Genomic DNA, 25829 nt, shown 5'->3' on the forward strand with positions numbered 1-25829 from the left:
CTCCCCCCGAGCATGTGTATAGGAGTCCAATATGAGCAACAGGAACATAAAAGAGGACTTGAGTGAATTAGTGGTAAAGTCTTCCCACAAAGAAGGATCCTAGTGCGTTTTGCTCTAAGACAGCCCCTTTTTGACATTAACATTTAATCAGAGAAAAATATAACCCAGCTGAAATATTGATTCTGTTCATTGCTCCAATATCATGCAACTTTAAATGGTTTAAATAGCTTTATGAGGAAGGATAGAAAGAGATGCTCAGCACCCCTTACAAAAAGCTCTTGCAAAATAGAACAGACCCAAGTAGCAGCTGAGAGGAAGAGTAAAAACCCACTACATTTAAAAAACCACAGAATCCAGTTTTCTTAACAAATGACTTTATTACTGGTCAGACTTTAAAAACAAAAGATCCCTTAATCCTAATTTTGCTACATGAGCTTGTTGCATGCTCAGTGCAAAGTAATGACAGGAAGCTGGACCCTGCACAGACGGGGCACTAAAGTAATAAACCCAGTTCTATATACTATTCCAGATGTGGCCAACCTCTGGCCTGCAGGGTTCCCTATGGGTCAAGAAATTTGGTGGTGGGGAAGCAGTAGGTGTTAATACTGCCAACTCCCCCTGCTGCCAAAATCCCAAGCCATGAGGCAGGTCAAAAATCAGGTCACTACTCTTCCCCCGCATGGTCAGATCTGGGGTGGGCTACATCCTCTCTTCTCCCTGTGGTCCAGTTGGGGCTGGGCTATGCCACCTCCTCCCCACAGGATTGAGCCACACTCCCCTTCCCTGTATGGCTGGTTTGCAATGAGACTAAGCACTCTTTCTCCATGTGGCTGGATTGGGGATGGGCTGCTTCCACGAAGCAGCTGGATGGGGCCCTGCCATGCATGCCTCAGGCACGGGACTGGGTCTACCAGACGGATGCAGCCTGTGGAAGGACTTGGTAGTGCCTATCTGGCGCTATGGACAAAAAGGTTGAGCACCACTGTACGAGGCTGATTCCCACCCTGCACCCCAGAAGGGCAGATAAAGCTGGTAAGCAAAGGGGAACTCTAGGAAATGGGTCCCTTGTCTTGCAGCTGCATGGATCGATGGACAGATACTTAACACCAAAAGCCTCTCTCTGCAACAGGTCTGTAAATAAAAAAGTGCTGCCAGGTCAGCATCTACCAAGGGGGCAGGAAGAAAGGGCAAAAAAGCATCCATCAAGATGCCTCAGTGCTGTAGTTATTGCTATGTCTCAGTTACTGAACACTGTGGGTAACTTATTCTTTTCTTGAGCTACAGTAAGAAATGCACTGCTATTAAGCCCTCATTTTCCAGTGTATATTGGATGGAATAGGGAACAGCAAGGCAGAAACTGGGTATAATCTACTCTGCCTAATGAGCAGGGACTATTCTCAACCTGCTTAAAATGAAGCTTTTTAATTTTTTTTTAAACAGAAGAGAAAGGGGCAGGGGAAAGAAAACATCTCACTGGCAGTTTATCAAGACACTTGGAAATTCATCACATCTCCCAAGCCTTGCCAGGGAGTTTCATAGATATCCCTGCCAGTTCCTACTCTATGTCCCCAGCCCTAAGCTGTAAGGAACTATGGATTTGAGCTTCCAGAAACAACAGAAAACAGGTGTCACCTTGAGAGCCTTGAGCTAGAATTGCTGATATACTGGCAATAATTATGATAAACCATGGTATAATCAGAGTGAGGAGAAGCATTGGTTAGGATACCACATATGTTTACAACAGGTTAGCCTGGCTTCAGAATCCAAATGTACACATCCCTCCTGCTAGTGGGACATACCATGCCAGCCAGCACCTCAGAACTACATCAAAACAGCTTTAAAAAAAGACCCACAACAAGACATACATGAGACTGATTGTCACTAAAGATTACCCAATGCCAAAAGTTAATAGTGTCCAGTGAACTCCCTTTTAGCGCACTATGGCAGCTATATCCATTATGTCCCTTCTCAGGCCCACTTCACCTTCTTTTCCCCATAAGGGAGCATTTCTGAGTGAATTCAAGGAGGTGGGATAAGGTGAAGGGAGCTCCAAAGCAGCGAGCAATGGAACAGCTGCACTCCATAATGTCCACCCATTAGGCATCATGAAGGTGGTCTTCATTCAGGAGGATTTTCTCTCCAGGTTTAAAGGCTGGCATCCCCATGTAAGGGCAGCTGGCACATCGGAATGCATCCCCCAGATAACACTGCCAAGACAAGCAACAGAAGAATCAGCTTGTTACAAAAATCAGACAGAAACAAAAGGCAGGGTAGGGTTTTCTGATTTCATTTTTTTTCCCCAGTAGAAAGCAGTTTACCCCATGTATTAAGAGCGACACTCTGCTCACCAGACGATAGAGCAATCATGAAAAGAATCTTCTTGCAACTTCCAGCAAGCATGCAAGTCTCATCAAGTCAGGACCAGAGTCTGTTCCAGTCAGGACCAGGGTCAGGACCAGTGGTATAGTATGAAGGGACCCAGCATTGTACAAACTAAGTAAAGTGTCCCCTGCGATCCCACAAGAGGGCAGTGTTTCCAGATTAATGCTAAAGGCTACCAGTTAGAAACATACATCCCCTGGGGCTCCTGGTTTCTTCAAACTATATGTAAAATCATGTTTTACTTGAAACACAGGTGGCTTTGGGGACAGACGACTTTGTGGAAAATACTGAGGAGGTCACTGGTTTAAATCCAGAGCAAGTGTGTAATGAATAAAAATCATTATAAATTGGATTTTGCAGATTTCAGTCTAGTTCTTTCTAGACAGGTGTGCGCATCGCAACTGGCACCTTGGCTCTAGATCAGGGAGTGAATGTAGAGTAAAGGTTTGAGGCAAATGCAAGTGAAATTTGGGCTGGGCGCCACACTTCAAAAAGGATGTGGCCAGCCAGGAAAGGCATCAGAGGAGGGCCACCCGCTTGGTGAGAGGGCAGCAGGACAGGCCCTATGAGGAGAGACTGAAGGACCTGAACCTGTTCAGCCTCAGCAAGAGGAGGCTGAGGGGGGATCTGGTGGCTGCCTACAAGCTCATCAGAGGAGATCAACAGCAAATAGGTAGAGCCCTTTTCTCCCCAGTATCACCTGGGGTGACAAGGAACAATGGGAATAAGCTGATGGAGAACAGGTTTAGGTTAGAGATCAGAAGGCAATATTTTACAGTTAGGGTGGCCACAATCTGGAACCAACTTCCCAGGGAAGTGGTCCTCGCTCCTACCTTGGGCAAATTCAAGAGAAGGTTGGACGATCACCTTTCTGGGGTCTTGTGAACCCAGCATTCATTCCTGCCTGTGGCAGGGGGTCAGGCTAGATGATCTGTTCAGGTCCCTCCTGACCCTAGCTACTATGAAACTGATTGGCCCCCGTGGGTTTGAATTATGATACAGTTGAACCGTTCTGCAGAGATGGCATGACTGCTCCTGGGCCAAGACATGCTGTTTAGAAGCGTCAATTGATCTAGCGCTTGGGGAGCAGTTACTTTCTTAAGTAGTTCATACATCATATGATCCCTCCCTGTCTCTCCAAGCCACTAAATGCAGGGAAGATATTTACATTTCCACAAGCTGATTTGGGTTGAAAGCTCTTCTTTTCCTCCTCCAGCTCTTCTGCAAGGCCACATGTGCTGCAGAAGGAACATGACACATCCATGAGCCCATAATATTTTCCAGCGTTGCAACTTTAGCCTCTACATCAATACACACACGCAAGTATGGTCCCCCACCATATCATTTCACTCAACAGATTAAGTCACATACATTTTCTTCCCTTTCATTCTTACTAATACCACAGTGCACGGGACAACATCCCACTTCCCTCAATGTCCCTCCCCATACAAGTACAACCGCGATTTTTAGAATAGGAGTGGCTACTCCCAAATGGGCTGTGCACTGGAAGGAGAAAGATTACCCCTACCTCACAGTGAAAATATTTAGGCCTTGCCAACCTTTGAAGCATAGCACTGATAAAAAGGAAAGCAATTCTAAAGTTTAAACAAAATGCTGCATTAAATCTGTAACAGTGACATGCAGTTATTTAATGGCATACATCTTGCTTAAAAGTTAATTTGGCAAATTATAAAATCAATTTAGTTACAACACTGCCGTCTCTCCAACACAGCCAAGCCTCCAAATAACTTAAAAGGAAAATTCATACATTGGAATCAAGGGTTCTAAAGAAAGAAAACATTGCTTGGTCAGAATATTTTTGGCCATATTTCTTAACTTAAGTATTTTAATATAGACCTCAGTTAAAAATACAGCATTTTAACAACAAGGGAACTGAGTTACCAGTGAAACAAATTATTTCTGGAGAACAAGCACAATGCCTGCTGACTTTAAAGAGATGCAAAATCAGCAGGTTAATTGGAAGTCACCAGATACACTTATACACCAATTTTCATACTCACCAATTCTTACAGGCTTTCTTCTTGCCTAACTCCTTACAGGATGGAGCTTTTAGGGAAGCTGGATCTGGCTTCTTCAAATCCTCAGAATCCAACAGATCATCTGAGTCTAGGAGATCCTTAAAAAATAGAGAACGTGAAAGATGATGGGAGTGGGGGGAGACAAATAGACAATTGATACAGCAGTTTCCTTGACTAACAGTGGTATCACTTGGTATAGTTATTTAATTAGAGCAGAAGTGGGCAAAATACAGCCCACAAACCAGTACCAGCCCACCACAGGTCCCTCAGTCCCACCAAGCACAGGTGCGAGAGGCAGCCCAGACCATAGCATATGTGGTTGGCCCCACCACTCCCAGGTGCACAGCGGGGCTGGGGCAGCATGGCTTCCAGACTCCATTTCCCAGCAGCCCCAGCAGCAGTGGCTCCTTCTGGCTGCCACTGCCAGACCCAGCTCTGCTGCCTGAGCACCCTGGGCCCTATGCCCTGCACCTGCCACTGGGGATGGGATCCATACATGCAGGGTGCTCAGCTGGGTGGCTGGGACAGGACCGTGGGCCGGCAGGGAGCACCATTTGGGAGCAAGAGGGGCAGGTGGGGCTGGGAAGACCCGAAGTTCTGGGGGTTGTGACAGCACAGAGTCCAGGGCAGAGTCACAATCCACTGCCCTCACATTCCTGTGACTGGTGTGGTTTCCATGGGCAGAAGAGTGCAGGGAGTGGATTGCAGCTCTGCCTCTGCCCCAGCCCTGTGCTGTCACCATCCCAAGATCCTATCTTCAGCCCCAGATGCAGCCAGCCCCTCTCCCCCACCCCGCCATCTGCTTGGCCGACTGTCCAGCCTGCATGGTTCCCGAACAGCTGGCATGGAGACCCCAGAATCAGGAGGTGGTAAATGCATGGGGACAGGGCCTGGTTCTGAGGGCAGGGACAGGCAGGAACCACATTGTGGCTCAGCCCCAGCCCAGTGCTGTCACTGCCCCTTGATCCCAGGGTCTCTGTGGAGACTGGCCAGTGTGAACGTGGGCAGGCAGATGGGATGAGGCCAGGGGAGGGCAGAAAACTGCACCAGCGTCCGGGTCTGGGATCTTTGGGTGGTGACAGCACAGTGCCGGGCCCAGGGCAGAGCCACAATCTGCTCCCTACATGCCCCTGCCCATGGAATCTGCTTCTGTTGCAGAGGCATGCGGGCAGCGGATCATGGCTCTGCCCTGGGCCATGGCCCTGCACTCACTGCCCTGCAAGCCTGCCCCCACACTGTCACCACACCACGCCCCTGCCCCATGATCCTGACCTACTTCTGAACGTTGCTCCCCACCCACGGTCCCATCCCAAATAGGAAGTTTTTGTGAGTTGTTGCGTGGGGGTGGAGGGGGTGGGGGGAGGTGCCGACCCAGGCAGCAACAGCTCAGCAAAACTTGTATGTGGCCTATAGGCCCAAATAATTACCATTCCCTGAATTAGAATTACCTTCCCTGAAATACCAGAGAAACTTTACTATATGGGGTCACACCCCACTCTTGTACTGTAAAATCTTGCCAAATAGTGCAGGTGAAGCTTATAACCTTAGTACACAGAAACACAACTTACCATTCCTTCATCATTCATGTCATTGGCAGAGAGAGTCCACAGCTTTGCAGTACTGGGGTCCACAATGGGCTTTCCTGGAGCCAAAAAAAAAAAAAAAAAAATGACTACCTGCATCCTGCAGATATTATCCAAAAGACTTGAACAAACACACTCCTTCTGGCATCATATAATTTTTACTGCACTGCTGCCTAGTCCCAGTACAGTTGGCCACCATCTCTTTCTCAATTCAGTCTTTAAAAACCACTTCAAGGAATCCTTTTATCTTTTATCTTGAATCAATTATGAAAAAAAATAAGCCACAATTCTCTTCCAAAGTTCACCCATTTTTATACCAAGATGAGATGTCCTTTACAGAAGGCTGCATCTCTTCATAGCACATTCTATGCTTATTGTTTTGTTTGAAAGGCAATTAAGTAGTTACCAGCTCTCAGTCCAAATGCTAACTGTTATCAACCCAGTTATCATTCATGATTTCTAAAGACATTGGGCAGGCCACTCTGCAGAAACATTTTGTTCATAGTCCCAATATTTCTGATGTGAAAAAAAACCCCAAAAACCAAAAAACTTTCAGGAGTTGTCAGTATGCATGATGAAGCCAAAGGAAACAGCCCAGGGTTCTCTCTGCCATGATCACTGCTTTATAGTTCCCCTTTACAATGGAAATGGTAGCTTCCAGAAGATACAAAACTTAACTCAGAGGACAGGTTTTTCCTCGAGCTTCCCTTCATCAAGCCTCCCTTTCCAACTTTACTTTGTCCTCCACTGCACAACATCAGCAGTTCATGCCCCCTAGAATGTGTCTCCACCCTTACCTCCTGAAGTGGACTTCCTGGCAAAGGAAAGTTTGAGCTGACTGGAAGATCCCACTTCAAAGTTGGGTTTTTTGCCTTTCATTTGAACAATGACAAGGTCATTGCCCTGGTAGCCGAGATGTTCCTGGACTGACTGGGCTTCCTCGGGGGTCAAAGGCTCCTTCTGAAGCTAGAACGGAAAGCATAGCAAGTGTTCACCCTGTGCAAAAATATCTTATTCCAGTGGGAATATTGGATCATGCTAAGCAGTTGAGGCAGCAGTTCTCAACCTAGTTACACCCAAGGCATCCCTCAGAAAATGTCAGCTCTTAGTTTCCACTGGTTTCTTGACTACAGAAAAATGAGACAGCATTTTTTTCTGTTGCAAAGAACTCAAGACTACAGCTATTCAGAATGTTAATACTTTGGATTCCTATTTGAAATCTCTGGGTTTATCTTATGAATCATGGATAGGTGTTTGCACACCTAGTAGTGCTAACATTGTGTGGCACTCTGAGAATCACTGAGCTAAGGGTTTCTCTCCCTCACATGCAACTGCATTGCACTTCCAATAGACTTAGTCTCAAATCTCGTGAAAAGTGGGGTGATGCCTCTGGCTGTTGCACAGCTAGAAACATTATAATACACTGACATTCGTTAAAAAACAAAACAAAACGCAAGTATCTTCTAATTTTGAAAAAATGTTATCCTGCAGTAATATAAGCAGCTGTCATGTGCTAATTGTGTCCCCCTGTATTTTTCAGCAAGCCAAATGGCTGGGTAGCTACAGCTAGCAACTAACAATAGGGGTAGTGGGAACTTCATAGGCAGCAGAAGGCCAGGGATAATGGTGCGCAGCAGCGAGAGCCCTGCTCCCCCACCCTGGACAAGCCACCTGGGCTCCAAGAGTCCCACAACCAACCCTGGGGCCCATTCATCCCAGCCCTTGCTCCCATCTCTGTGCCACTCCCTCCCTCACCACAGGGGCCTCAATCTGCCCCCCTTCCCCACAATAGACCTACCTGCTGGGGGGGGGGGGGGTGCACGCACACACTGTGTGCACTCAGCACCCCCCATTAATATTTTCTTCCCCTCTGCCTATGGGGAACTTCCACTCCACATTCTACAGTAATTCCACAAGAGTTGTGTGTATAGGGGGTGGCATGTACACACTTACCTCCTTCACTTCCACCAGTCCAGAGAGCATAAGTACAGTGGGGAGCTTGGCTGCTGTCTTGATTCTGTTGTTGTTACCTGGGAGGTATAAGACAGGGTGTGAGCAATGAGGAGGAAAACGAAAACAAAGATAACAAACCTCATCATTAAAAACTAGATTAGATGCTTGGAACGTGACACTGTTGGTGCTTTAGAAGGAAGAACTCCAGCCAAGCTGTTTCTCTACATTCCCACCCTCCCCAGGCACAATAGGAAAGGAAGTCAGCAGTCCATTCATTAGAACAAGCTCTATGCTCCAATGCCATTATTTAACTCCAAATTATGCTTTGTATAAATACACTGCAATCACAAAGAACTTCACAGTATCCAAAAGTCACCTCGTCATACTTTAAATAAAGGGAAAATTTCTATTTTAACAGGCTCATAAAAATGCTCAGAAAAGATATTTCTTTCTGAATTTCAAACTTGCTAAAATCTCATTCCAGAAAGCACCAGATTTAAAGTAACTGTCAATTAAAATGTATGATGCGCAGTTCCTTTGCGGTAGGTGACATTGCCTAATAAAGGTGGCATGTATTATGAATTGACTGGTACAAGATGCACCTTCTGCTCCTCCCTTCCATGTCTTACTGTTATTCTGCATCTTTCTCATGCTGTCAGATGTCCTCAAGCACAAATAAGACACGCTCATTTCTGTCTGCCCTGGCTATTCTTTGCATGCCCTTTAAGACCCATGTTTTCCCTCTGAAAGCTGCAGTCAGCAGATATCCTTTTAGGCAGCCCCTCCTGCATGCTCTTCAATACTTGCCTTGGCATGTGCTCTGCCCTTATTCTCAGCACAAATTCCAAGCAACTTAGATCTCTTCTGGATAACTTTGGCTATTAGAGTTTGTGGAATTCAATGGCCAACCTCAGCATTTGCTGTATACTATGAAATCCAGCATCAGCTCTGTGCACACAAGTACTCTTACAGTTTCCACTATATTTGTAAGTCTATCTTGAACACAAGAAGATCAGCAGGGATTCTAACATGGTAGCTGTCAGCTTAGACACAATATCATATTCTGATGGTCATGTTAATATATCACCAGCGTAGAAACACTTTTCCTTCAGGCTAATCCTCTATGCAAGTTTTCTTTAGTTGCCTCAGATTCAAGAGTCAGAACAATGGCAGGCTCCCTTACCCGTTTCTGCAAACACTGGTTCTTTCAGAAGGACACAACCGCCTGGCTTGAGTATTCGAGCTATTTCTGCCAGTACCTCTGCACTGTGCAGTGTTGTACTGCCTGGCACCATGCCCGAGAGGACCACATCAAAACTGGACTCAGTGTGAGAAGCTGAAAAGAAAGATGAATAAGTAAAAATACACTTTTCTAATTGCCTTCCCCTCCCTCATCATTTCTGCTTCCATGCAACAGTATTAATGTAGCAACCAACAGTCATCGCAAGTGTGGAAACATGGATAACTATGGTGAAACTGCTCTTCTTCTTGCAGTACGTAGGAGAAGAAAAATCCAGATTCTACCATCCTATCTGAAGATAGATGTCCCTGGTTACTACTCATGGATAATGCTAGTGGTTCCCAAACTCTGACAGATTGCACACCACCAATTTAAAACAATACCACCTTAAGTATCGCCAGCAAATTTTTCAGTTCAACCTTAAGTACCACCAGCAAACTTTTGTCATATAAAATAATTATAATAAAGCTGTTAATGCATACCACAGACAGGTTGCCTGTGTACCACTGGTGGTACACATACCACAGTTTGGAATCCAACGTCAGCTGGGTTACACACAGCAGTAGCACCCATATAACATAATATTGCCCTTAAAGTAAAATCTGGTAAATATTAAATCCCTGTTCTTACAGCAGGACAGTTGGTCAATATTTTCCACAGACACACGACTGCCAGCTCCTACTAGCATCTGAATCTTGTCCACCAGGTCCTTCAGTGCTTCAACCCGCGCAGAGCGATCCCAGACCACTGCCACACGCTGACCCACTGAGATTCCATACTCCGCCATTTCTGCAGTGTCACTGGACCTGAAAGTGCCAGATTGAAAAAGATGATACCAGTGTCAAGACCACCAAGAAGGCTACAGATTTCATTTGTATTCAGAAGGCTGCCCTCTTATAAGGAGGATTATTTTCTAAGTGCTGGGAGCCATGAGTGCCAATATCTGTGTATTAACTTAATATTCAGAAACTCTTGTCTTAAAGGGTCTTCATTGTCTTAATTCCCGTTTCTTTCAAAATAACAAAGTTTGTTTCTTCATGGTACATGGACAAGGGGAATGAAAACAAGTTTAAAGGGAAGAAAGAGAAAGATTCTTGTTGCAACTGTACATATCCCAAATCAGTATCCAGAATGATAAAATACAGACCACATTATACAAGAAACCCACAGACCAGCATCCATATCTGAACAGAACCAGGAATCACTCTAAACACACCAAAAACGCTGTGATATACAGCCAAGCCCTCAGATACCACCTAATTTGCACTGAAGAGAACATCCGGGATCGCCACCTCACCAATCTTAAAAAGGCTTTCACCCAACAAGAACACGCCTCCAGAGAGACAGATTCATAGATGTTAGGGTCAGAAGGGACCTCAATAGATCATTGAGTCTGACCCCCTGCATGGCAGGAAAGAGTGCTGGGTTTAGATGACCCCAGCTAGATGCCTATCTAACCTCCTCTTAAAGACCCCAAGGGTAGGGGAGAGCACCACCTCCCTTGGGAGCCCATTCCAGACCTTGGCCACTCGAACTGTGAAGAAGTTCTTCCTAATGTCTAGTCTAAATCTGCTCTCTGCTAGCTTGTGGCCATTATTTCTTGTAACCCCCAGGGGCGCCTTGGTGAGTAAAGTCTCACCAATTCCCTTCTGTGCCCCCATGATGAACTTATAGGCAGCCACAAGGTCGCCTCTCAACCTTCTCCTCTTTAGTAGTCTCTCCCCATTTCCACTTTTTATATGCCCCATTTTTTGCCCATAGGCTGCTCTGGGTTTCTCTGGTCAGCCAAGGAAGCCTCTTGGCCCCTTTCCCCCTTTTTCCCCGCATCGGGATCATCTCCCTCTGTGCCTGAAGGATCATTTCCTTAAGGCACAGCCACCCTTCCTGGGCTCCCATCTCTTCAAAACTCCTACTCTGCAGTGTGTCCTTGACTAAATGCCTGAGTTCACTGAAATCAGCTTTCCTAAAGCCTAGCACTTTCACCCTACTAGTTACCTTACCCACTCGATGTCTTATGATGAATTCTATTATTTGGTGATCGCTGTCCCCCAGGTGACCACTGATCTGTAGGTCTCCTACCATGTCATCCCCCGTTGCCAATACCAGGTCCAGCAAGGCATTCCCCCTAGTGAGACCATGTACCTCCTGCGTCAGATGGCACGGTTGAAGGAGCCACCCAGAAACCACGTCAAGAATTGCTGCAGTACAGAAGAAAACCCCCCACAAATTGCACGGCACTAGTTATGACATATCACCCATCCCTCAAACCCATATGAAAAATCCTCAAACAATTGCAATCCGTACTAGAAAGAGACCCTATTCTTAAAGAGATCTTCCCAGAGCCACCCATCCTAGCTTTCAAACAAGCACTGAACCTCGCTAACCTCATCACCAGAAGCAAACTTCTTACAACCCAAAACACTAAATGGATCCAGACCATGCCATGACAAGAAATGCAAAACCTGCAAACACATCTCCACCACCCCCACTATTACTACACCCCACAACAAAGCCATCAGCATTCCGGATCTTACATCCCGGATCTTACAGCTGCACCTCCAGAATAGTAATATCTCTCATCCAATGCACCAAATGCCCTGATGGAAAATACATAGGAGAGACCAAACAACAACTAGGCACCAGAATTAATCGACACCGGAAATCTGTCAAAGACAGGAATACCCAATTAACAGTGGGGGCACATTTCGTACAAGAAAACCACTCCAATCTCTCAGTTCTAATCCTCAAAGGAAACTTACAAAACACTTCCCAGAGATAAACCTAAGAACTCCACTTCATCAACCTCCTGGATACTAAAAATCATGGACTAAATATAGACATTGGATTTATGACGCATTATAACCTGCCTGACATTTAACTCCTCAGGTACCTCTCCATTATTATCCCACTTCTCTCCCCTCAACCCAGCCTGTCTCTCACCCATTGACTCCTCAATCTACATCTTCACTGACTGCCTATCTTGTATGCATACCAGCCCACCCTCTGGCTTCTTTACTTTTCATTACATCCAGGAAGAGCATGCACCAACTGCTGAAACTTCCTCAACCTGACGAAGGGTTTTTGAACCCAAAAGCTTGCTTAAAATTTTTTTTTCCAGCTATTTAAGTTGGTCTAATAAAAGATATCAGATTCACCCAAAGAACATTGTCTGCCTATTTCACTTATCTAATCAGTTTTAATTTCTTTACAGATTAGCATAATCTACAGAAGTGATGTTCAACCTTTCTGGACTTTCTGGACCTCCTTAACTTTCATTAAATGAGTGGCACCCAGTTTCAAACACCAATTTATCTACCACAGGGCTTACTTCCTTGCAGAAGGGCCCAGTAGTAGGGATGGGGGATAATCCAGACAGGGACAGGCTTGAGCCTGTGTTCCTCCGCTTATTTCTCCTAACGCCTCACTTATCTCCTCATCCTTCATGCCAGGCTTCAAAAAATCTGGCACAACTAGGAGACCCAACACCCTAGTTGAGAATCACTGGTCTACAGGAATGCTGCAGGTAATATTTAAATGAAAACTAATAAAACTAGAGGTGCACCGATACATCGGTTCATATAATTTCAGCGCTTATAAAAGGAAAATTGACATTATTGGCCACATCAGCCAAAAAAAGCTGATTGCCGATAATGTTGCCAATAAATGCTGCGTGCGCGTGTATAGCCACAGCATGCACACGGCCAGTCCAGCAGCTTGGAGAGCAGCAGCCGGCCAGTAAGTCTGTTGGAGTGAAGGGGTGCTGGGGAAGAAAGAGGCGTGGGGGGGCAGATCAAAGTCCCCACAGTGAGGGACTGCGGCTGGGGCAGGGGCTGCTGCCACCCTGTGTATCCCCAGGGAAGGCTTGGGGGCATGTGCCCCCTGAATCTGTGAGCCTGCTGTGTGCTCAGGGTCAGTGCTGGGCTCTTCCTGGCACCAGGTCTGAACTCAAGGCAGGCAGTAGTGGCACTGGGAAGGGAGGTACAGAGGGCTGCAGCCACCCCAGAATTTGCTGTAGCCCCCACAAACCTCCCACTCCCAGTGCCACCACGACCTGGCCTGAGCCCATCCCCGCCCTGCCGGGAAGAGCCCAGTGCCACCCACAGCCCCAGCCCTCAGCAGCAGGCCGCCCTCAACCTATGCACAGTTCAGGAGGCATGTGCCCCCCCATGCTTCCCCCAGGGGTGCGTGCAGAGGTGGGAGCCACCTTTCCCCCTCACCAGACAAGCTGTGTTGTAGCTCTGTCCCACACCTTGCCACAGCTGGGCAGTGCCTGCCCTTGCCCCACTCCCTCCCTCACTGCGGAGGCCTCAATCTATCCCCCACCATCCCTTTCCCCCCTCCCCGCCCACCCCTTTCCCCAACTGACTTACCAGCCAGACACTGCTCTCCAAGCTGCCGGGCAGCAGATCAGCAATCAGATCGATATTGGCCTATATGGCTCATTAATAATTGGCCATCGATATCAGCCCAAGAAATCTGTATTCATGCAGCCCTAAATAAAACCTTTTAACTGATTTTTTCCATACTCAATAGATATGTATTCCTACTCATATTAGGTTTTATACAGTTTCTCTTTTAATAAGATGTCAATGTAGGCCTCAAATATCAAAGTGGCACTTCTAACCTTAAAACTGAACAGCAAAAAGAACAGAGTTAAAACAGTTAAGGCACCTGCTAATTAAGTGCCAAAGGGTCTGATCTTGAGGGTTAAACATGACACTAGGGTCTGCAACTGACTCTGTGTGACCTAGAAGTCACTTTTGCTCTGTGACTCAGGATTAGTAAATTGGGAACACCAGTGCTTATTTATGTCAGGAGGGAAATGTATTGCTTAATATTTATGATGTGTTTATGGTCCAATGTCTTTCTTCAGAAGATAAGCATTGTATACAGGTCTCTACCAGACACCGGTAACGCTTTATAAAAGGAATTTCACACTTTACTAAGAGCTGCACAAATACTGGGCCAAATTAAAATGTTTCATCGACTTCAACCAAGAGTATAAAAGAGGCTTTTGGCACAATATTCTATCTTAGCTCATGGGACCTTCCCTCTCCTTTCCTAGAAATTTCAAATAGATTAAAAAAGCAGATTAAAAAAAGGCAGCCACCTGCCCTCTTTGGACCACCTGATAGCGACAAACTTTACTTTAGTTCTGCACTGACAACAGCATAAAGAATCAAATAGAAACTTTTAAGACCTCTACAATGCATAAGTATCTAAGGACAGGGCAAGGGATGCAACACAAACAAATCCTTCTTAAAAATTAATGTGTTAAAACAAGCAAACAAGTCAGCCACCCTTCTTAGACAAAAAGATGGAAAAGCAAATAAAAGCAGATTGAAAAAAAAACCCCTAAGGTTCAGTAGACAAGAGTCCCGCTGAGCCAAAACGAGAAAAATCAAATTCCAGGATCAGAGGCTGTACTCTGATATCCTGCCAAGCCTTCAAAATCTAGGGACTGCAACTAATATTGCTCCAGCTAATTTCATTTGTCTGGCAGCAGAAGAAAGAGAGAAATTGTTTTATCGAGGCAGGATCCAGACTATATTGGAATTTTAACAAGGGAAGAGCAACACCTTGAATTATAATGAAAAGAAAGCAGGAAGTCAGAGCAATCTGCAGTTATAATGATTCCCTAACTCTTCTCTAAATTAACGTAATGGCTAGAAATATCTGCTGGCATAGACAAAACGAGGTGCTCTATTCAAGAAAAGCAACATCCTCTCTAGTTTTCAGCAGACAGAACTAGCCATTAGGAAGGAATATATTTACTACTCAGATTTCTGAGTGCTCCACACTTTCAATCTGCTCTCTTTAACTGCTTCCAATTTTAATATTAGTATTGCTTTGGTTTAAAAAAGTAAACAAGGTGACCAGGCACTTGGCTCTATCACAGGCAGGAAAGGTTCTTACAGTTACAATAAGGCATCTGGTTGCACCACAGAAGGCATCTAAGATGGGAGGAGACACTAGAGCCGGGAGTCAGGATGGGGAACACTATCTTGCTTCTTGATCTTATCTCAGTCTCACACACATTTTAACCAACTGGTCTCCAAACTCAGAACTGCTCCCTCCCAAAACTGGGTAAGAAAACCCCCCCCTAGAATTTAAGAAAGTAGAAAAACTAGAAATCCCCAACTGAAGAATTCTTCAGCTGACAGGGACAGCTAATCTCTCAAAGGGCTCACCTGCCTGCAGCTGGGTTGGACATGTAAAATGTATACATAAAATGTTTATGAACCACAAAAACAATAAAACCCTCCTTTCATCACTGAGAAAGGCTCAAAACTGTTCTTCTGGATTTCTGCATGAGTGCTTCTCAGTGGAGACACGTTTCTCTACTGCCTTGTCTGAGTATGCTAGTAATGAAAAAGGTTTTTCCCCCTCACTGATTCTAATCCTTGGTGTGTGTTACAAGTGGGCACACTTTGGAAAAAATAAAAAATTTAGATTTAAGTGAGATCAGCTGCACATTCCAGTTATATATTTCATTTATTACTTTTATCAAATGTCAGGGTTAATGGTCCCATTCTATCCATCTCTAAACTAATCTACCATTTCAGCAGCACTTTAAAAGCACTCAGAAATAGCTGTTGAATTTTCTCAAATTCATTATTTCAAACCTTGCAGAAGGAAAGGACTTAGAATTGAGGTGAAAGATACCTTATACTCTTAAAAAAATAAATAAAGCAAAACACTGAAGATCAAATCTGGCCTTGGCCCATAGTTATAAGAATTGTCGTGAAGTGATGACTGCTAACAGGAATTACATCACTCCAACTGGATCCTACCAATGATTCAACAAAACCACCATCACAACCATCATAATTATAAGCAGTCTCAACAGAAAAACCAAGAGCTGAACAGACACAGTACCTGTGCCGCCATCTTGAGGTGCAAAGCCAAGCGCACAGCGGCAGCCGCCTCACCTCACACACAAATTGGGGTGTACATGCCCCCCCACCAAGTGCCTGGCTGGGGCCCCACCCACCCAGTGACAGGGGACACGGAGAGGGATCATCTCTCCCAGCTGGGCCCTGGAGGCAGGGGGTGAAGCTCAGCCCAGCCAAGCGTGTCCTGCTGCTCGTGGACTGTGTCCTGGCTGCTCCCCATGTGTCCTGCAGCTCCGGACTGCAGAGCCTCTGACAGCTGATCTCAGATCGACTGTTAGGGGCTCTGCAATCAACCAGTCGATTGGGATGTACTGGTTGGTGACCACTGGCTTAGAGCTAAGAACCAAAGCAAAGCTGCAGGCTGCGACCAAGCTGGGGCTCAGCAGAGCATTTTTGGAGAGCACTTTAAATCAAGTCCTTCCTGCAAGTGTTGTTAACAATGCAGGCAGAAGGGATTACACCTCTTTAAGGACCAGAGCCAGGCAAGTGTTTACAGGGATCAGCAGCACAAGCTCAGTACACAGCGCAATGCCAGACAACATGCAAAAGAAGCAATGGGAAATAATGAACAGTTTCTCCAGGGGGGCTGGAAGAAGTCCAATTCACTTGGAGCAAAGGAGAGAGCCTGTTTAGTGGATGAATCACTGGTGTTATTCCTTGCCTGCCTGATAAACATGCAATATTCACGGGAGTCGCATACATACATCAGTGAGGCAGGGAGAAGAGTATTTTGCGGTATTAACCCTAGACCTTAAGCATCATCAAGAGACCTGGGAACACCGTTTTTCCCAAACGGCTTCTTCAGTTACTGCTCCCCCACCCACTTCTCCCAGGTCAGCTTCAAAGAGATGCGCCAGTCCTCTGATCCGCACATCCCTGCTGGCGGACGCGGCGCTGTGACGAGGGGCTCATGGCCCCTCCGCAGCACCATCCCGCCGCACCGGCCTGCCCCGGGACAGCGGCAGGACAGCGACCGGGGGCTTCCCCAGGGCCGCGCGCCCGCAGCCCGCGATGAGCTGAACGGTGCTCCCGCTGCTCCAGCAGCCCTAGGCCCAGGGCCCAGGGCCCGCCCCGCCCCGCCCCGCGGCACCGAGCGCGCGGGGGAGCCGAGGGTGGACCGCAGGCCCAGGAGGAGCCGGCGGAGTTGAGGTGCCCAGGACAAACCCTCTGGAGGCAGGTCGGACCCGGGCAAGAGAGCAAGGCCGAGTGCAGCGCGGTGCGGGGGCGGCCCCCACCGGAGACTCGTCGCAATCCCGGCCGGAGGCAAAGGACCCCCGTCTGGCGGCATCGCCTCCCGACCGGGAACCGGGGAGAGGAATGGGCCGGGGCCGGGGCCGTGAGCGCACGCACCTGCGTCTCCTGCAGCTGCCGCCGCTCTGCAGCTTTACCCGCCGCTGACGTCATTACCCCACGCGCCTCGCTGACGCCACCGCTGCGCTCCGGGCTGCCCGCTCCCAAGATGGCGGTGGCGGTAGCGGCCATGGGCAGCCTGCGGCGGGCGGGCTGGAGGTTGTTGCGCTGCCCCGCGGGTGAGGGCAGGCCGGGGCGCGGGCGGCGGGGCGGGTGCCGGCAGGGGGCGCTGAGGCCGCTGTTCGCGGGGTGTGTCCGTGACTGCGCTGGACGCGGGGCCGGGGAGACGGGGCTGTGGGGCGTGCAGGGAGCGGCCCCGACGGACTCAGCACACGCCCGGGCAGCCCCCGGGTGCCGCTGGGTCACAGCACCCTCGGGCGTGGGGACACGAGTCACAGACCGAGACGGCACGCAGGGACTGAGGGGCTAGGCGCCACCTTGCCGACTGATCAGCTCTGCTGTTTGTCTGTACTCAGAAATCAAGTGGACGCTCAGAGCTGACATTTTCCAAGCAGCATTTGAGGCCATGAAGGGAGCCTTGAGGCTGCCCATTGAACCCATTCTCCAAGCTAACCCATGTTGTGGGACAGCAGTGCAAACAGGCTGGGCAATGTCCGACCCAGTGGATCTGTGAGTCAGCACTGGGGTTTGGCACAGGGACCCCTTCCTTTTCACTGCGCCCACCTGCCCACTAGCCAGAATCAAAACCTCATCCTGGCTAAGAGGGAAGAGTTACTGTCCAGTAGCAAAGCCGCTGATCTGAAATAATGAGAGGTGGAGGAGTCCATCTTGAGGCTGGAAATGAGAACTGATCTTTAACTGCGTCCTTGTCCTGTTCCTGCCCTGACGCATGCATAACGTGCCATGCACATTTTTTCCCAAGTGCACTTGGGGACGTGCCTGCATGCAGAGCCATAGAAGGCATTAAGCAGCATGTCAGCCAGCTCATTCGTAACTTCTATCACCTGTCACTGGGTGACATTTATTAAGAAACTGAAGCAGATCATTTTTATTTGCAAACTCAAGTCAGGTGAACAGGTTAGCCAAAAAAATCCAAGACTTTTAAGTGCAGGCAGTGTCATATCAATAGCTTGTCTTTTTCACAGGGACACAGACTAGATTTAAAAAGCCTTGTTTTGCTAATGGAAAAACATTTTTGTGGGTTAGCCAAAGCTCAGAGATGCAGTTCCTTCGTGTAAGTCATACATACAGAGTATTGTCTTTGTATAAATCATAAGTCTGATGTAGTATTGGCAAGGTTAACGCCTCTCTGATGAGCACTTCTGACTTCTTTGTCCTAAGCTCGTTGATTCTGTACTTCCTTTTGTTAACTGGTTTCATAGTGGAAAGAAACTGGAGGAAAGTGAGGCTGTAGTCACCTCTAGTCAATGTTTGCTTGTTTTCCAGTGCAAGATTGTGAAACTACAGTACCTAGTATTTGAAATAAGGTCATAGACTGCAGAATTGTTTTTCCCCTGCCACACAATATTGTCCCTTTATTTTCAACACATAGAAGTTAGCTATAGGAAGAGAAGCATTTTGCTAGAGGAAGAAACTATATTTAGGAGTCTTGTTTCTTTTTGACTGTATGTGCCATAGCTCTTTTTCATATTCACCTTAAATGCCTCCACCTGCCTCATTTGAAGGAGACCCATGACCAGCTGACTCCTGGTTTCCATTTCAGTGGTCAGATGCCATTTGTACCCTTCACAGCGTACCTTCCGAGCCTCAGCTGTGCTGAGAAAAATCTCAGATGAGCAGAAACATGAGACACCATCATCATCCTCCCAGCAACATTTTGAAACGTACCCGACAGGTGACCAGCCTGACCAGGACCCCCAAGCCTCACGTCCCAGGTAACTGCACAGCCATTACCTGGATTGTTCTGCTGGGAAAGGGACTGAGGAGCTCATTTTACTGAATGTAGAATGCACTCCAAAGTCAGGGATTCTGGATTTAATCCAGAATTTCATACCTGGGAGGCTGGAGTTCTGGCAATGCAAGTACTGTTAGCTATCATAGCAGCAAAACAGGAAGAGTTTCCAAGGAAGAATCTCACTTAGCTGCAAAGCACAAGTTTCAGTTTTAGATTGTTGTAAATTTGGCCATTATGGTTTTCCTTATGTCTGTAAGCACAAGATTTGTGATGCGCACATTTCTATTAAAAAAAAAACAAACTGGGAACATTCAAAGTCAAACAACCCTCAGAGAAGCTAGATCCAGTCCTGTCCTATTCCCCACATCCATCCCTCTTTTCTTTACTTTCCTTCTCCTGCACGAACTGAATTGAATACCCCCTTTTCAGAAAGGGAAAGTATCTTAGAGAAAGTGGGGATTTGGTATTAACAGACCTGTAAAGAAAAGCACAGAAAATACGTACTGAATCAACAATGCATCTGCCAGTAGCAATGAAAAAACAGGCTGCAGAATACACATTTTCAATGTCTGATGCTAGGATTCCTTACTTACGTGGTATTTTCTTGTAGTTACACTGGTCATGGTGGTGAAGAGTCTGAGGACTATGAAAGTGAAGAGCAGCTGCAGCTTCGAATATTGACAGCAGCGCTGGAATTTGTGCCTGACCATAGCTGGACAGCAGATGCTGTTGCGGAGGGAGCCAAGGTACATAGTGAGAGTAACAAAGAACATGTACGGTACTAGTCAAAGTTGCAATTCAAAAAGACCCAGGCCCAAATTCGTCCCTTATTTATACCTGTGAAATCTCACTGACGTCAGCATGTAGGGGAAGGAGTGGACTGGTGGCATAGTGCAAAACCAGTTCACAGTGTATTCAGCAACCAGAAGATAATATCAAAGACAATACAGAGCAACAGTGAAATGGAATCATCGGCATGAGACTGATACAGGAAGCGCTTTATGATGTAGTTCTTTTTTGGTTTGAATTCAAGTGATGTAACGTTTAAAACAAAGAGCAGCATTCCCTAGCTAGTATCTGTTTGGAAATTACTGATCTCAGTCTCTTCCTTCTGTCCTACAGTCACTAGGTCTCTCTGTTGCAGCAGCTGGAATGTTTAACAGTGATGGCAGTGAACTGGTCCTCCATTTTGTATCCAAGTGCAACTCCAAACTCTTGGAGCTGCTAGAGCAAGACCAAAAACTGGTACAGCTGGGCCAGGCAGAGTGAGTATCATACATGAAAACATGGCTTCCTGGTGACATGCACATCAGGGGTTCTAGCAGAGGGGTTATCCAGTGACTCCCATTACTTCAGGTGAAATAATGTAAAATGAAACCAGCCTGGGCCTAAGTTTAAGAGATGGGAAGAATGCACAGCTTTCTGTGCCATCCATTGAGGCTAGATAAATATTATAACTTAAGTTCAGTCTCACGTCAGATATCCTTCTTTTTCTTCTTCCAGGAAGAAGAAGACAGATCAGTTCTTAAGAGATGCAGTGGAAGCCAGATTGAAGATGCTGATTCCATACATTGAAAGTTGGCCCCAGGTACAAAATGAACACACAGGCATTTTTAACTTACTATGACTCTTAGCAGGTACATTAGCCTATCCATCAGGGCAATTCAAGGCTGCATATAAAACCTGTACCAGTTCCCTTGAAGATGAAGGGAATGCTTGGAAGGTAGCAAGTGGCAGACATACAGAGATGCCCTTTAGCACTTGGCCATTTCCTGCAGTTCCATAAGAACAAATATCCAGGAGTTCCAAGGGATTCAACCTCTGTGCTGAGTTGCTCTTGTAGTCAAATTCAAGTTAGTCTTTTTCTTCATTTTAATTATCTAACACTTTGATATGTTAAAGTGTTGTTTTATTTCAAACAACTGAACCTGTATTGTGCTAATGGTAAACCCTCAAAAACAGGAGGGCAGCCTGTGATTGTGACAGTTGGTGCTGCTGGCTTATAATTCAAATCCAATTCATGGATTTAGCCTCTTTCTTCCTGAGACCTAGAGGAAACTAGGGGCTTGATGCATGTTCTGTTCCCTTAGCAAAGGGTGTTGTTTCAATAGCCACCTTTGTTGGTGATTATGTTTCTAGAGCTCAATCCAGCTGTCCCAAAAGAATGGAAGAAAACAGCATTATTGTGTAAGTTAAAATACTCTCTTTTTGAAGAGAGATGGATGATGGTGTGACTGTCACTGAAGTGCATACATATTACATTCTTCAAATAAAAGCTAAAAGAAGAACCCGAATAGGGTTGTTACAAACTCAGCTACTTGGGGATTAGCTGCAAGGAAAAGACCAGTACGAGCTACAAGGTGGTGGGGACAGGATGGTAGCAAAGATACTAAAACATGGAGAACAATTGTTGATTTGTTTTAACACTGCAGGTTTCACTTTTTGCTCTGTCTCTTCCCTTCCTTCTCAGGCTCTCAGCATTCTTCTGCTCCCACATAACATCCCATCCAGCCTAAACCTCCTCACTAGCATGGTTGACGATATGTGGCATTATGCAGGAGACCAGTCCACAGATGTAAGTCTTTACACTGTGTAAACAGACTAGTCCACCTCTCAACACTGTATAGCACTATGTCTTAGTATAAAACATTTTTCTTTGCCATGAACATAGGGGCTCAGGAGGGATTTGTAGAAGAATTGTAGTTAGGCAGGTGCCTGTGTGTGCTTTTAGACACGTAAATACTGTAAGAAAATAAAATTAACTCTTTGCAGCCTACGTCCCATTGACTGTCATTGAAACTTGGAATACCAAGTTGCTTTTGAAAATGGAATGTAGATTTCTACCTTGCATGCTTTTGAAAACTTTACCCTGTAGCTTTCCAACTGGTAGTACTTAAACAGAACTGAAAGATCCAAGTTTCTTCAACTTTGTTATAACAATGGTATTCTTAAAAAAAAAGAAAAAAAAGACAAAAGACCCAGACAACATTTCTGAGAGATTCTTTTAGTCTGTCTTAGTGACAGAAAAACTGATCCAAACATTCATCAGCTGGAAAGAAATGTTTCTCTTCTAGCCGCTTTCTCCACCATTGATGATAGCACGTGCAAATTGTCCTTGAAAATCATTAAAGTATCTACCAGAAATACCAGTAGCTTATTAAAGCCTTCATCTTTCTGGCAGGAAATAAAAGTGAAGTAACTTATAACCTTAATTAAAGCAATTAATAAATTATTTTAATGTATAAGTAGGGGTGGAAAGAGCTAAATGAACCATCTTAACAAACTACTTTAATAATCTTCACTTATGTGAGGATAAAATAGCAGCTGCTACAATGGAAAATAAATAAGATAACAGAAAAATTAAAGCAATAAACCAGAAAGCAACTGAAAGGTTGTGATCACAACAGGAAATGTAAGTCCCTTATGTTGTATAAAAGTCATGGATGACATTTCAGAGTCTGTGCCTGTGCCAGGCTGTTTCTGAAAGTCTCCTGATAATCTTGGAGAATATGAAAGAGAGATTCCTAAATTTCAGTTTTTATTCACCTTGAGACAATGGCCATCCATTTGGCAACAGCCTGTTCCAGCTCTCTCTTTTCCCAGCTCTGCATTCTTACTGACAACAAGTTAAACTTGTTTCTTCTGATTTTTGTTCTTGTAGATTAATTGGTACACTCGTCGGGCTGTGCTGGCTGGCATCTACAACACCACAGAGTTGGTAATGGTGCAGGACTCATCCCCTGACTTTGAAGAAACTTGGCACTTCCTGGAAAACAGAATAGCTGATGCCATGAACATGGGTCACACAGCTAAGCAGGTAATGCTTTAATTGTGGATATATAGGCAGCTGGAGCACACCCTTATCACAGATGATTTGTAAAGAAAGGGATATGGTTCAGCATTAATGCAGAGCAAGCACCCCTGCGAACTGAAAGTGTACTGACCACAGTACCAAGCAATGTTGATATGTAGCTATTCTTCACTTAACGTCATAGTTACATTCTTGAAAATGTGACTTTAAGTGAAACGATGTTAAGGGAATCCAATTACATCACAGTAGTTACCTACTAGCAGGCAGTGGCCAAACAACATTTTAACCAAGCATTGTGCAACTTTAAACAAGTATATTCTCTTAATAGATCAGCAATGTAATAACGAAACAACACTAACCGGGATGACATGAGGAGTGCCTGTATTTTATGGGCTCGGCAACACTCTGTATACCTCCATGCAACCCCAGCAGAATTGTTACACTGAGATATTATGTAATGCCAGACTTAAATAACTACCCAGGTGAATTCCTCCCGTACTTCCAAACCACTGCTATGTTGTAACATTTACCTGCCTCTGGGTGTCCCTGGGCCTCCATGCTGGTTGTCCCATGTAGTCTCCCATGCTTCCCGTTCTGTGTCCATGCTCAGATGTTGTTTCATCGCAGTATTTGGCATAGGTGACTATTTCCAGTCAGGTAACATGCACTTGCTGTCTCCCACTCCTTTGTAATAAGTCCCTCCTGCTGAATCATACACAAGGATAAAGGCAAAAGAAAGCTACAGGTTATGTTTTCCTTATGTCTCCCAGGTACAGTCAACAGGAGAAGCACTTGTCCAAGGTCTAATGGGAGCTGCAGTTACTGTAAGTAACACTGAAAATAGTGAGATTGTTTCTGTTCCTCTTCAGGTTTGATGTTGGTTTCTTCTTCATCCCAGGTTTTGAGCCTAGTAGAAGAGAGTGGCTCTTCAGTATCTTGTTAAATATATGAGTATACATAATTCCTGTTTGAGTATGTATAGATGCATATAATTCCTGACCACTGCATCTTATTAAATAATCCTCAAGACCTTTCTGTAAGAGTCAGGATGTCTGTCCCTTAACTCTGGCCAAGTGACTGCCTAGGGGATTATATTTTGTTTATTTAAATTGCTACACTTTCAGTTGATACAAAATCCTTCTCTAAATGCAATAACCTCTTGGTAGTGTTAAACAATGGCTGTGTTCCATCACAACAGTGGCTGCATTTCTGAGATGTAGGTAGTGATTCCTTTGTTGTGGGGGTGATTTTATAAAGTAGAAGTTACCCAATCCACATAGACCCTAGAGAATCAGGAAGAGGGGTCATAATCCAAAGGACAGTTCTAGCTAGTGCATAGAGATGTTCAGTGTACTCTAGAGGGAGCCATATCTAGCCTTCATTGCTGGAGAGAATGCTGCCACCATTACAGAGATGAGGGAAAGGATGCCATTTCAGAGAACAGCTGCATTAGACAGCTGTGATAGTGAGCTGTCAGTGCTGAGGAATTCTTTCTAGACATCAGCTCTGCTTGGTATTTTACTAATCCCTTTCCATCAAGGAAGAGCCGCAGCCATCTAGAAAGAACATTTACAGGCTGCCACTGTGCATATCGGCAGCAGGTATTCACAACTTTCTGGGTCTTTTCATTGCTGTTCCATTCTCTTGTGCAAAAGATAAAGAATCTGACTGGACTGAACCAGCGTCGGTGAAAAGGAGGAGAAGGGAGCTGAGCATCTGTGCCATCCATACCTTTGCCTGGAAGACATTGAAGGCTGCATCCCAAAATGGGCACAAGAACATGGAGCCTTTGGAGTGAACTTCACATGCAGCATTACATTTCCCCAAGTACAGGAGCCTGCCTTACAGTACAGCAGAAGGGGCCCAGTTTTCAGGGGTTTATAAATACTCTCTGGGCTTTTTCCTGAGTTTCCTAATAGAATTAGATTGTCTCAGCCTCCCCATTACAGCAAAGCCAAAACTATCACCATGCTAAGGCAGGGCATTATGAAAAAACTATGCATGACTAAAGAGTGACTGACTGGATAAACCCAGTGCCTAAGAGTTTCTCTCTTGCCCTCTCATCTGCTCCTCTGTCCTGTGTAGCCCGTGCACATGGCGTACTCACAGAGGACAATGTTTTCATGTCACTGATGGAAATGACCTCAGTGCCGCCAAAGGAGCAGCGTTCACTGGTGCTCTTTTGTTGGCTGTCGTTCAGACCCCACTTAGCTGTGTCTGACACTGTGATCCCACTGCTGGCTTTGTTTCTACTGGGCTTAAAGATACCAAACAGGATCATGATGCTTGGTTCAAACATGTGGCACAGACCATGGGCTGTTGTAGCTGTAGGGTCCTGGCTAAGCAGACCCCCACTGCCTGAGCTGTTTGTAAGCAGGCTGTAAAGAATTAAAACCCTCACACACTCAGCGTGGTGTCTCCTGTGCTGTGATTGCAGCCCCTGCGCCAGGAAGGGTGGGTGGGAATCAGCAGGGGCTCAACAAGTGACCCTAGCACACTGACAAAAATTGGTGGCTCAAGAGTGACTGACCAGGTTCACCCTGTGCCTGAGCCTCTCGCGTGCTCCTCCGTACCGTGGGCGCTGCACTCGCGCTCCCACAGAGGGTGTTTATGTCCTGGTCGAGATGACCTGGCGGCGCCGGCGGGGAGCCCCGCTGGCTGTCGGGGAGGCGGTGCTGCCACTGCTGGGTTCCTTTCCG

General features: G+C 46.0%; 2 protein-coding genes across 3 annotated transcripts; one reads left to right on the forward strand and one right to left on the reverse strand.

Annotated features, from left to right (window-relative positions):
• Positions 1-357: 357 nt before the first annotated feature.
• Positions 358-17523, reverse strand: CIAPIN1 (cytokine induced apoptosis inhibitor 1). Of its 2 annotated transcripts, none has more exons than XM_014597052.3 (9): positions 17444-17523; positions 9828-10003; positions 9141-9293; positions 7958-8034; positions 6802-6970; positions 5990-6063; positions 4404-4519; positions 3551-3620; positions 358-2207 (listed from the first exon to the last, which is right to left on the reverse strand). In XM_014597052.3, the coding sequence occupies exons 2-9, from the start codon at positions 9982-9984 to the stop codon at positions 2097-2099; spliced, it is 927 nt and encodes a 308-aa protein (XP_014452538.1). In that variant the 5' UTR covers positions 9985-10003; positions 17444-17523; the 3' UTR covers positions 358-2096. The 2 variants fall into 2 exon arrangements, with proteins under 2 accessions (XP_014452538.1, XP_019352842.1); XM_019497297.2 differs by lacking the exon at positions 17444-17523 and adding an exon at positions 17258-17328.
• Positions 17524-17538: 15 nt separating this feature from the next.
• COQ9 (coenzyme Q9) lies at positions 17539-25538 on the forward strand. The gene is made up of 9 exons (XM_006261661.4): positions 17539-17622; positions 19128-19299; positions 19930-20065; positions 20442-20584; positions 20823-20907; positions 21790-21894; positions 22981-23136; positions 23901-23954; positions 24786-25538. Exons 1-9 carry the CDS (start codon positions 17553-17555, stop codon positions 24819-24821), a joined length of 957 nt encoding a protein of 318 aa, XP_006261723.1. The 5' UTR covers positions 17539-17552; the 3' UTR covers positions 24822-25538.
• Positions 25539-25829: the final 291 nt, after the last annotated feature.

Source organism: Alligator mississippiensis, chromosome 10 (assembly GCF_030867095.1).
Source record: "Alligator mississippiensis isolate rAllMis1 chromosome 10, rAllMis1, whole genome shotgun sequence".
Taxonomy (NCBI): Eukaryota; Metazoa; Chordata; order Crocodylia; family Alligatoridae; genus Alligator; species Alligator mississippiensis.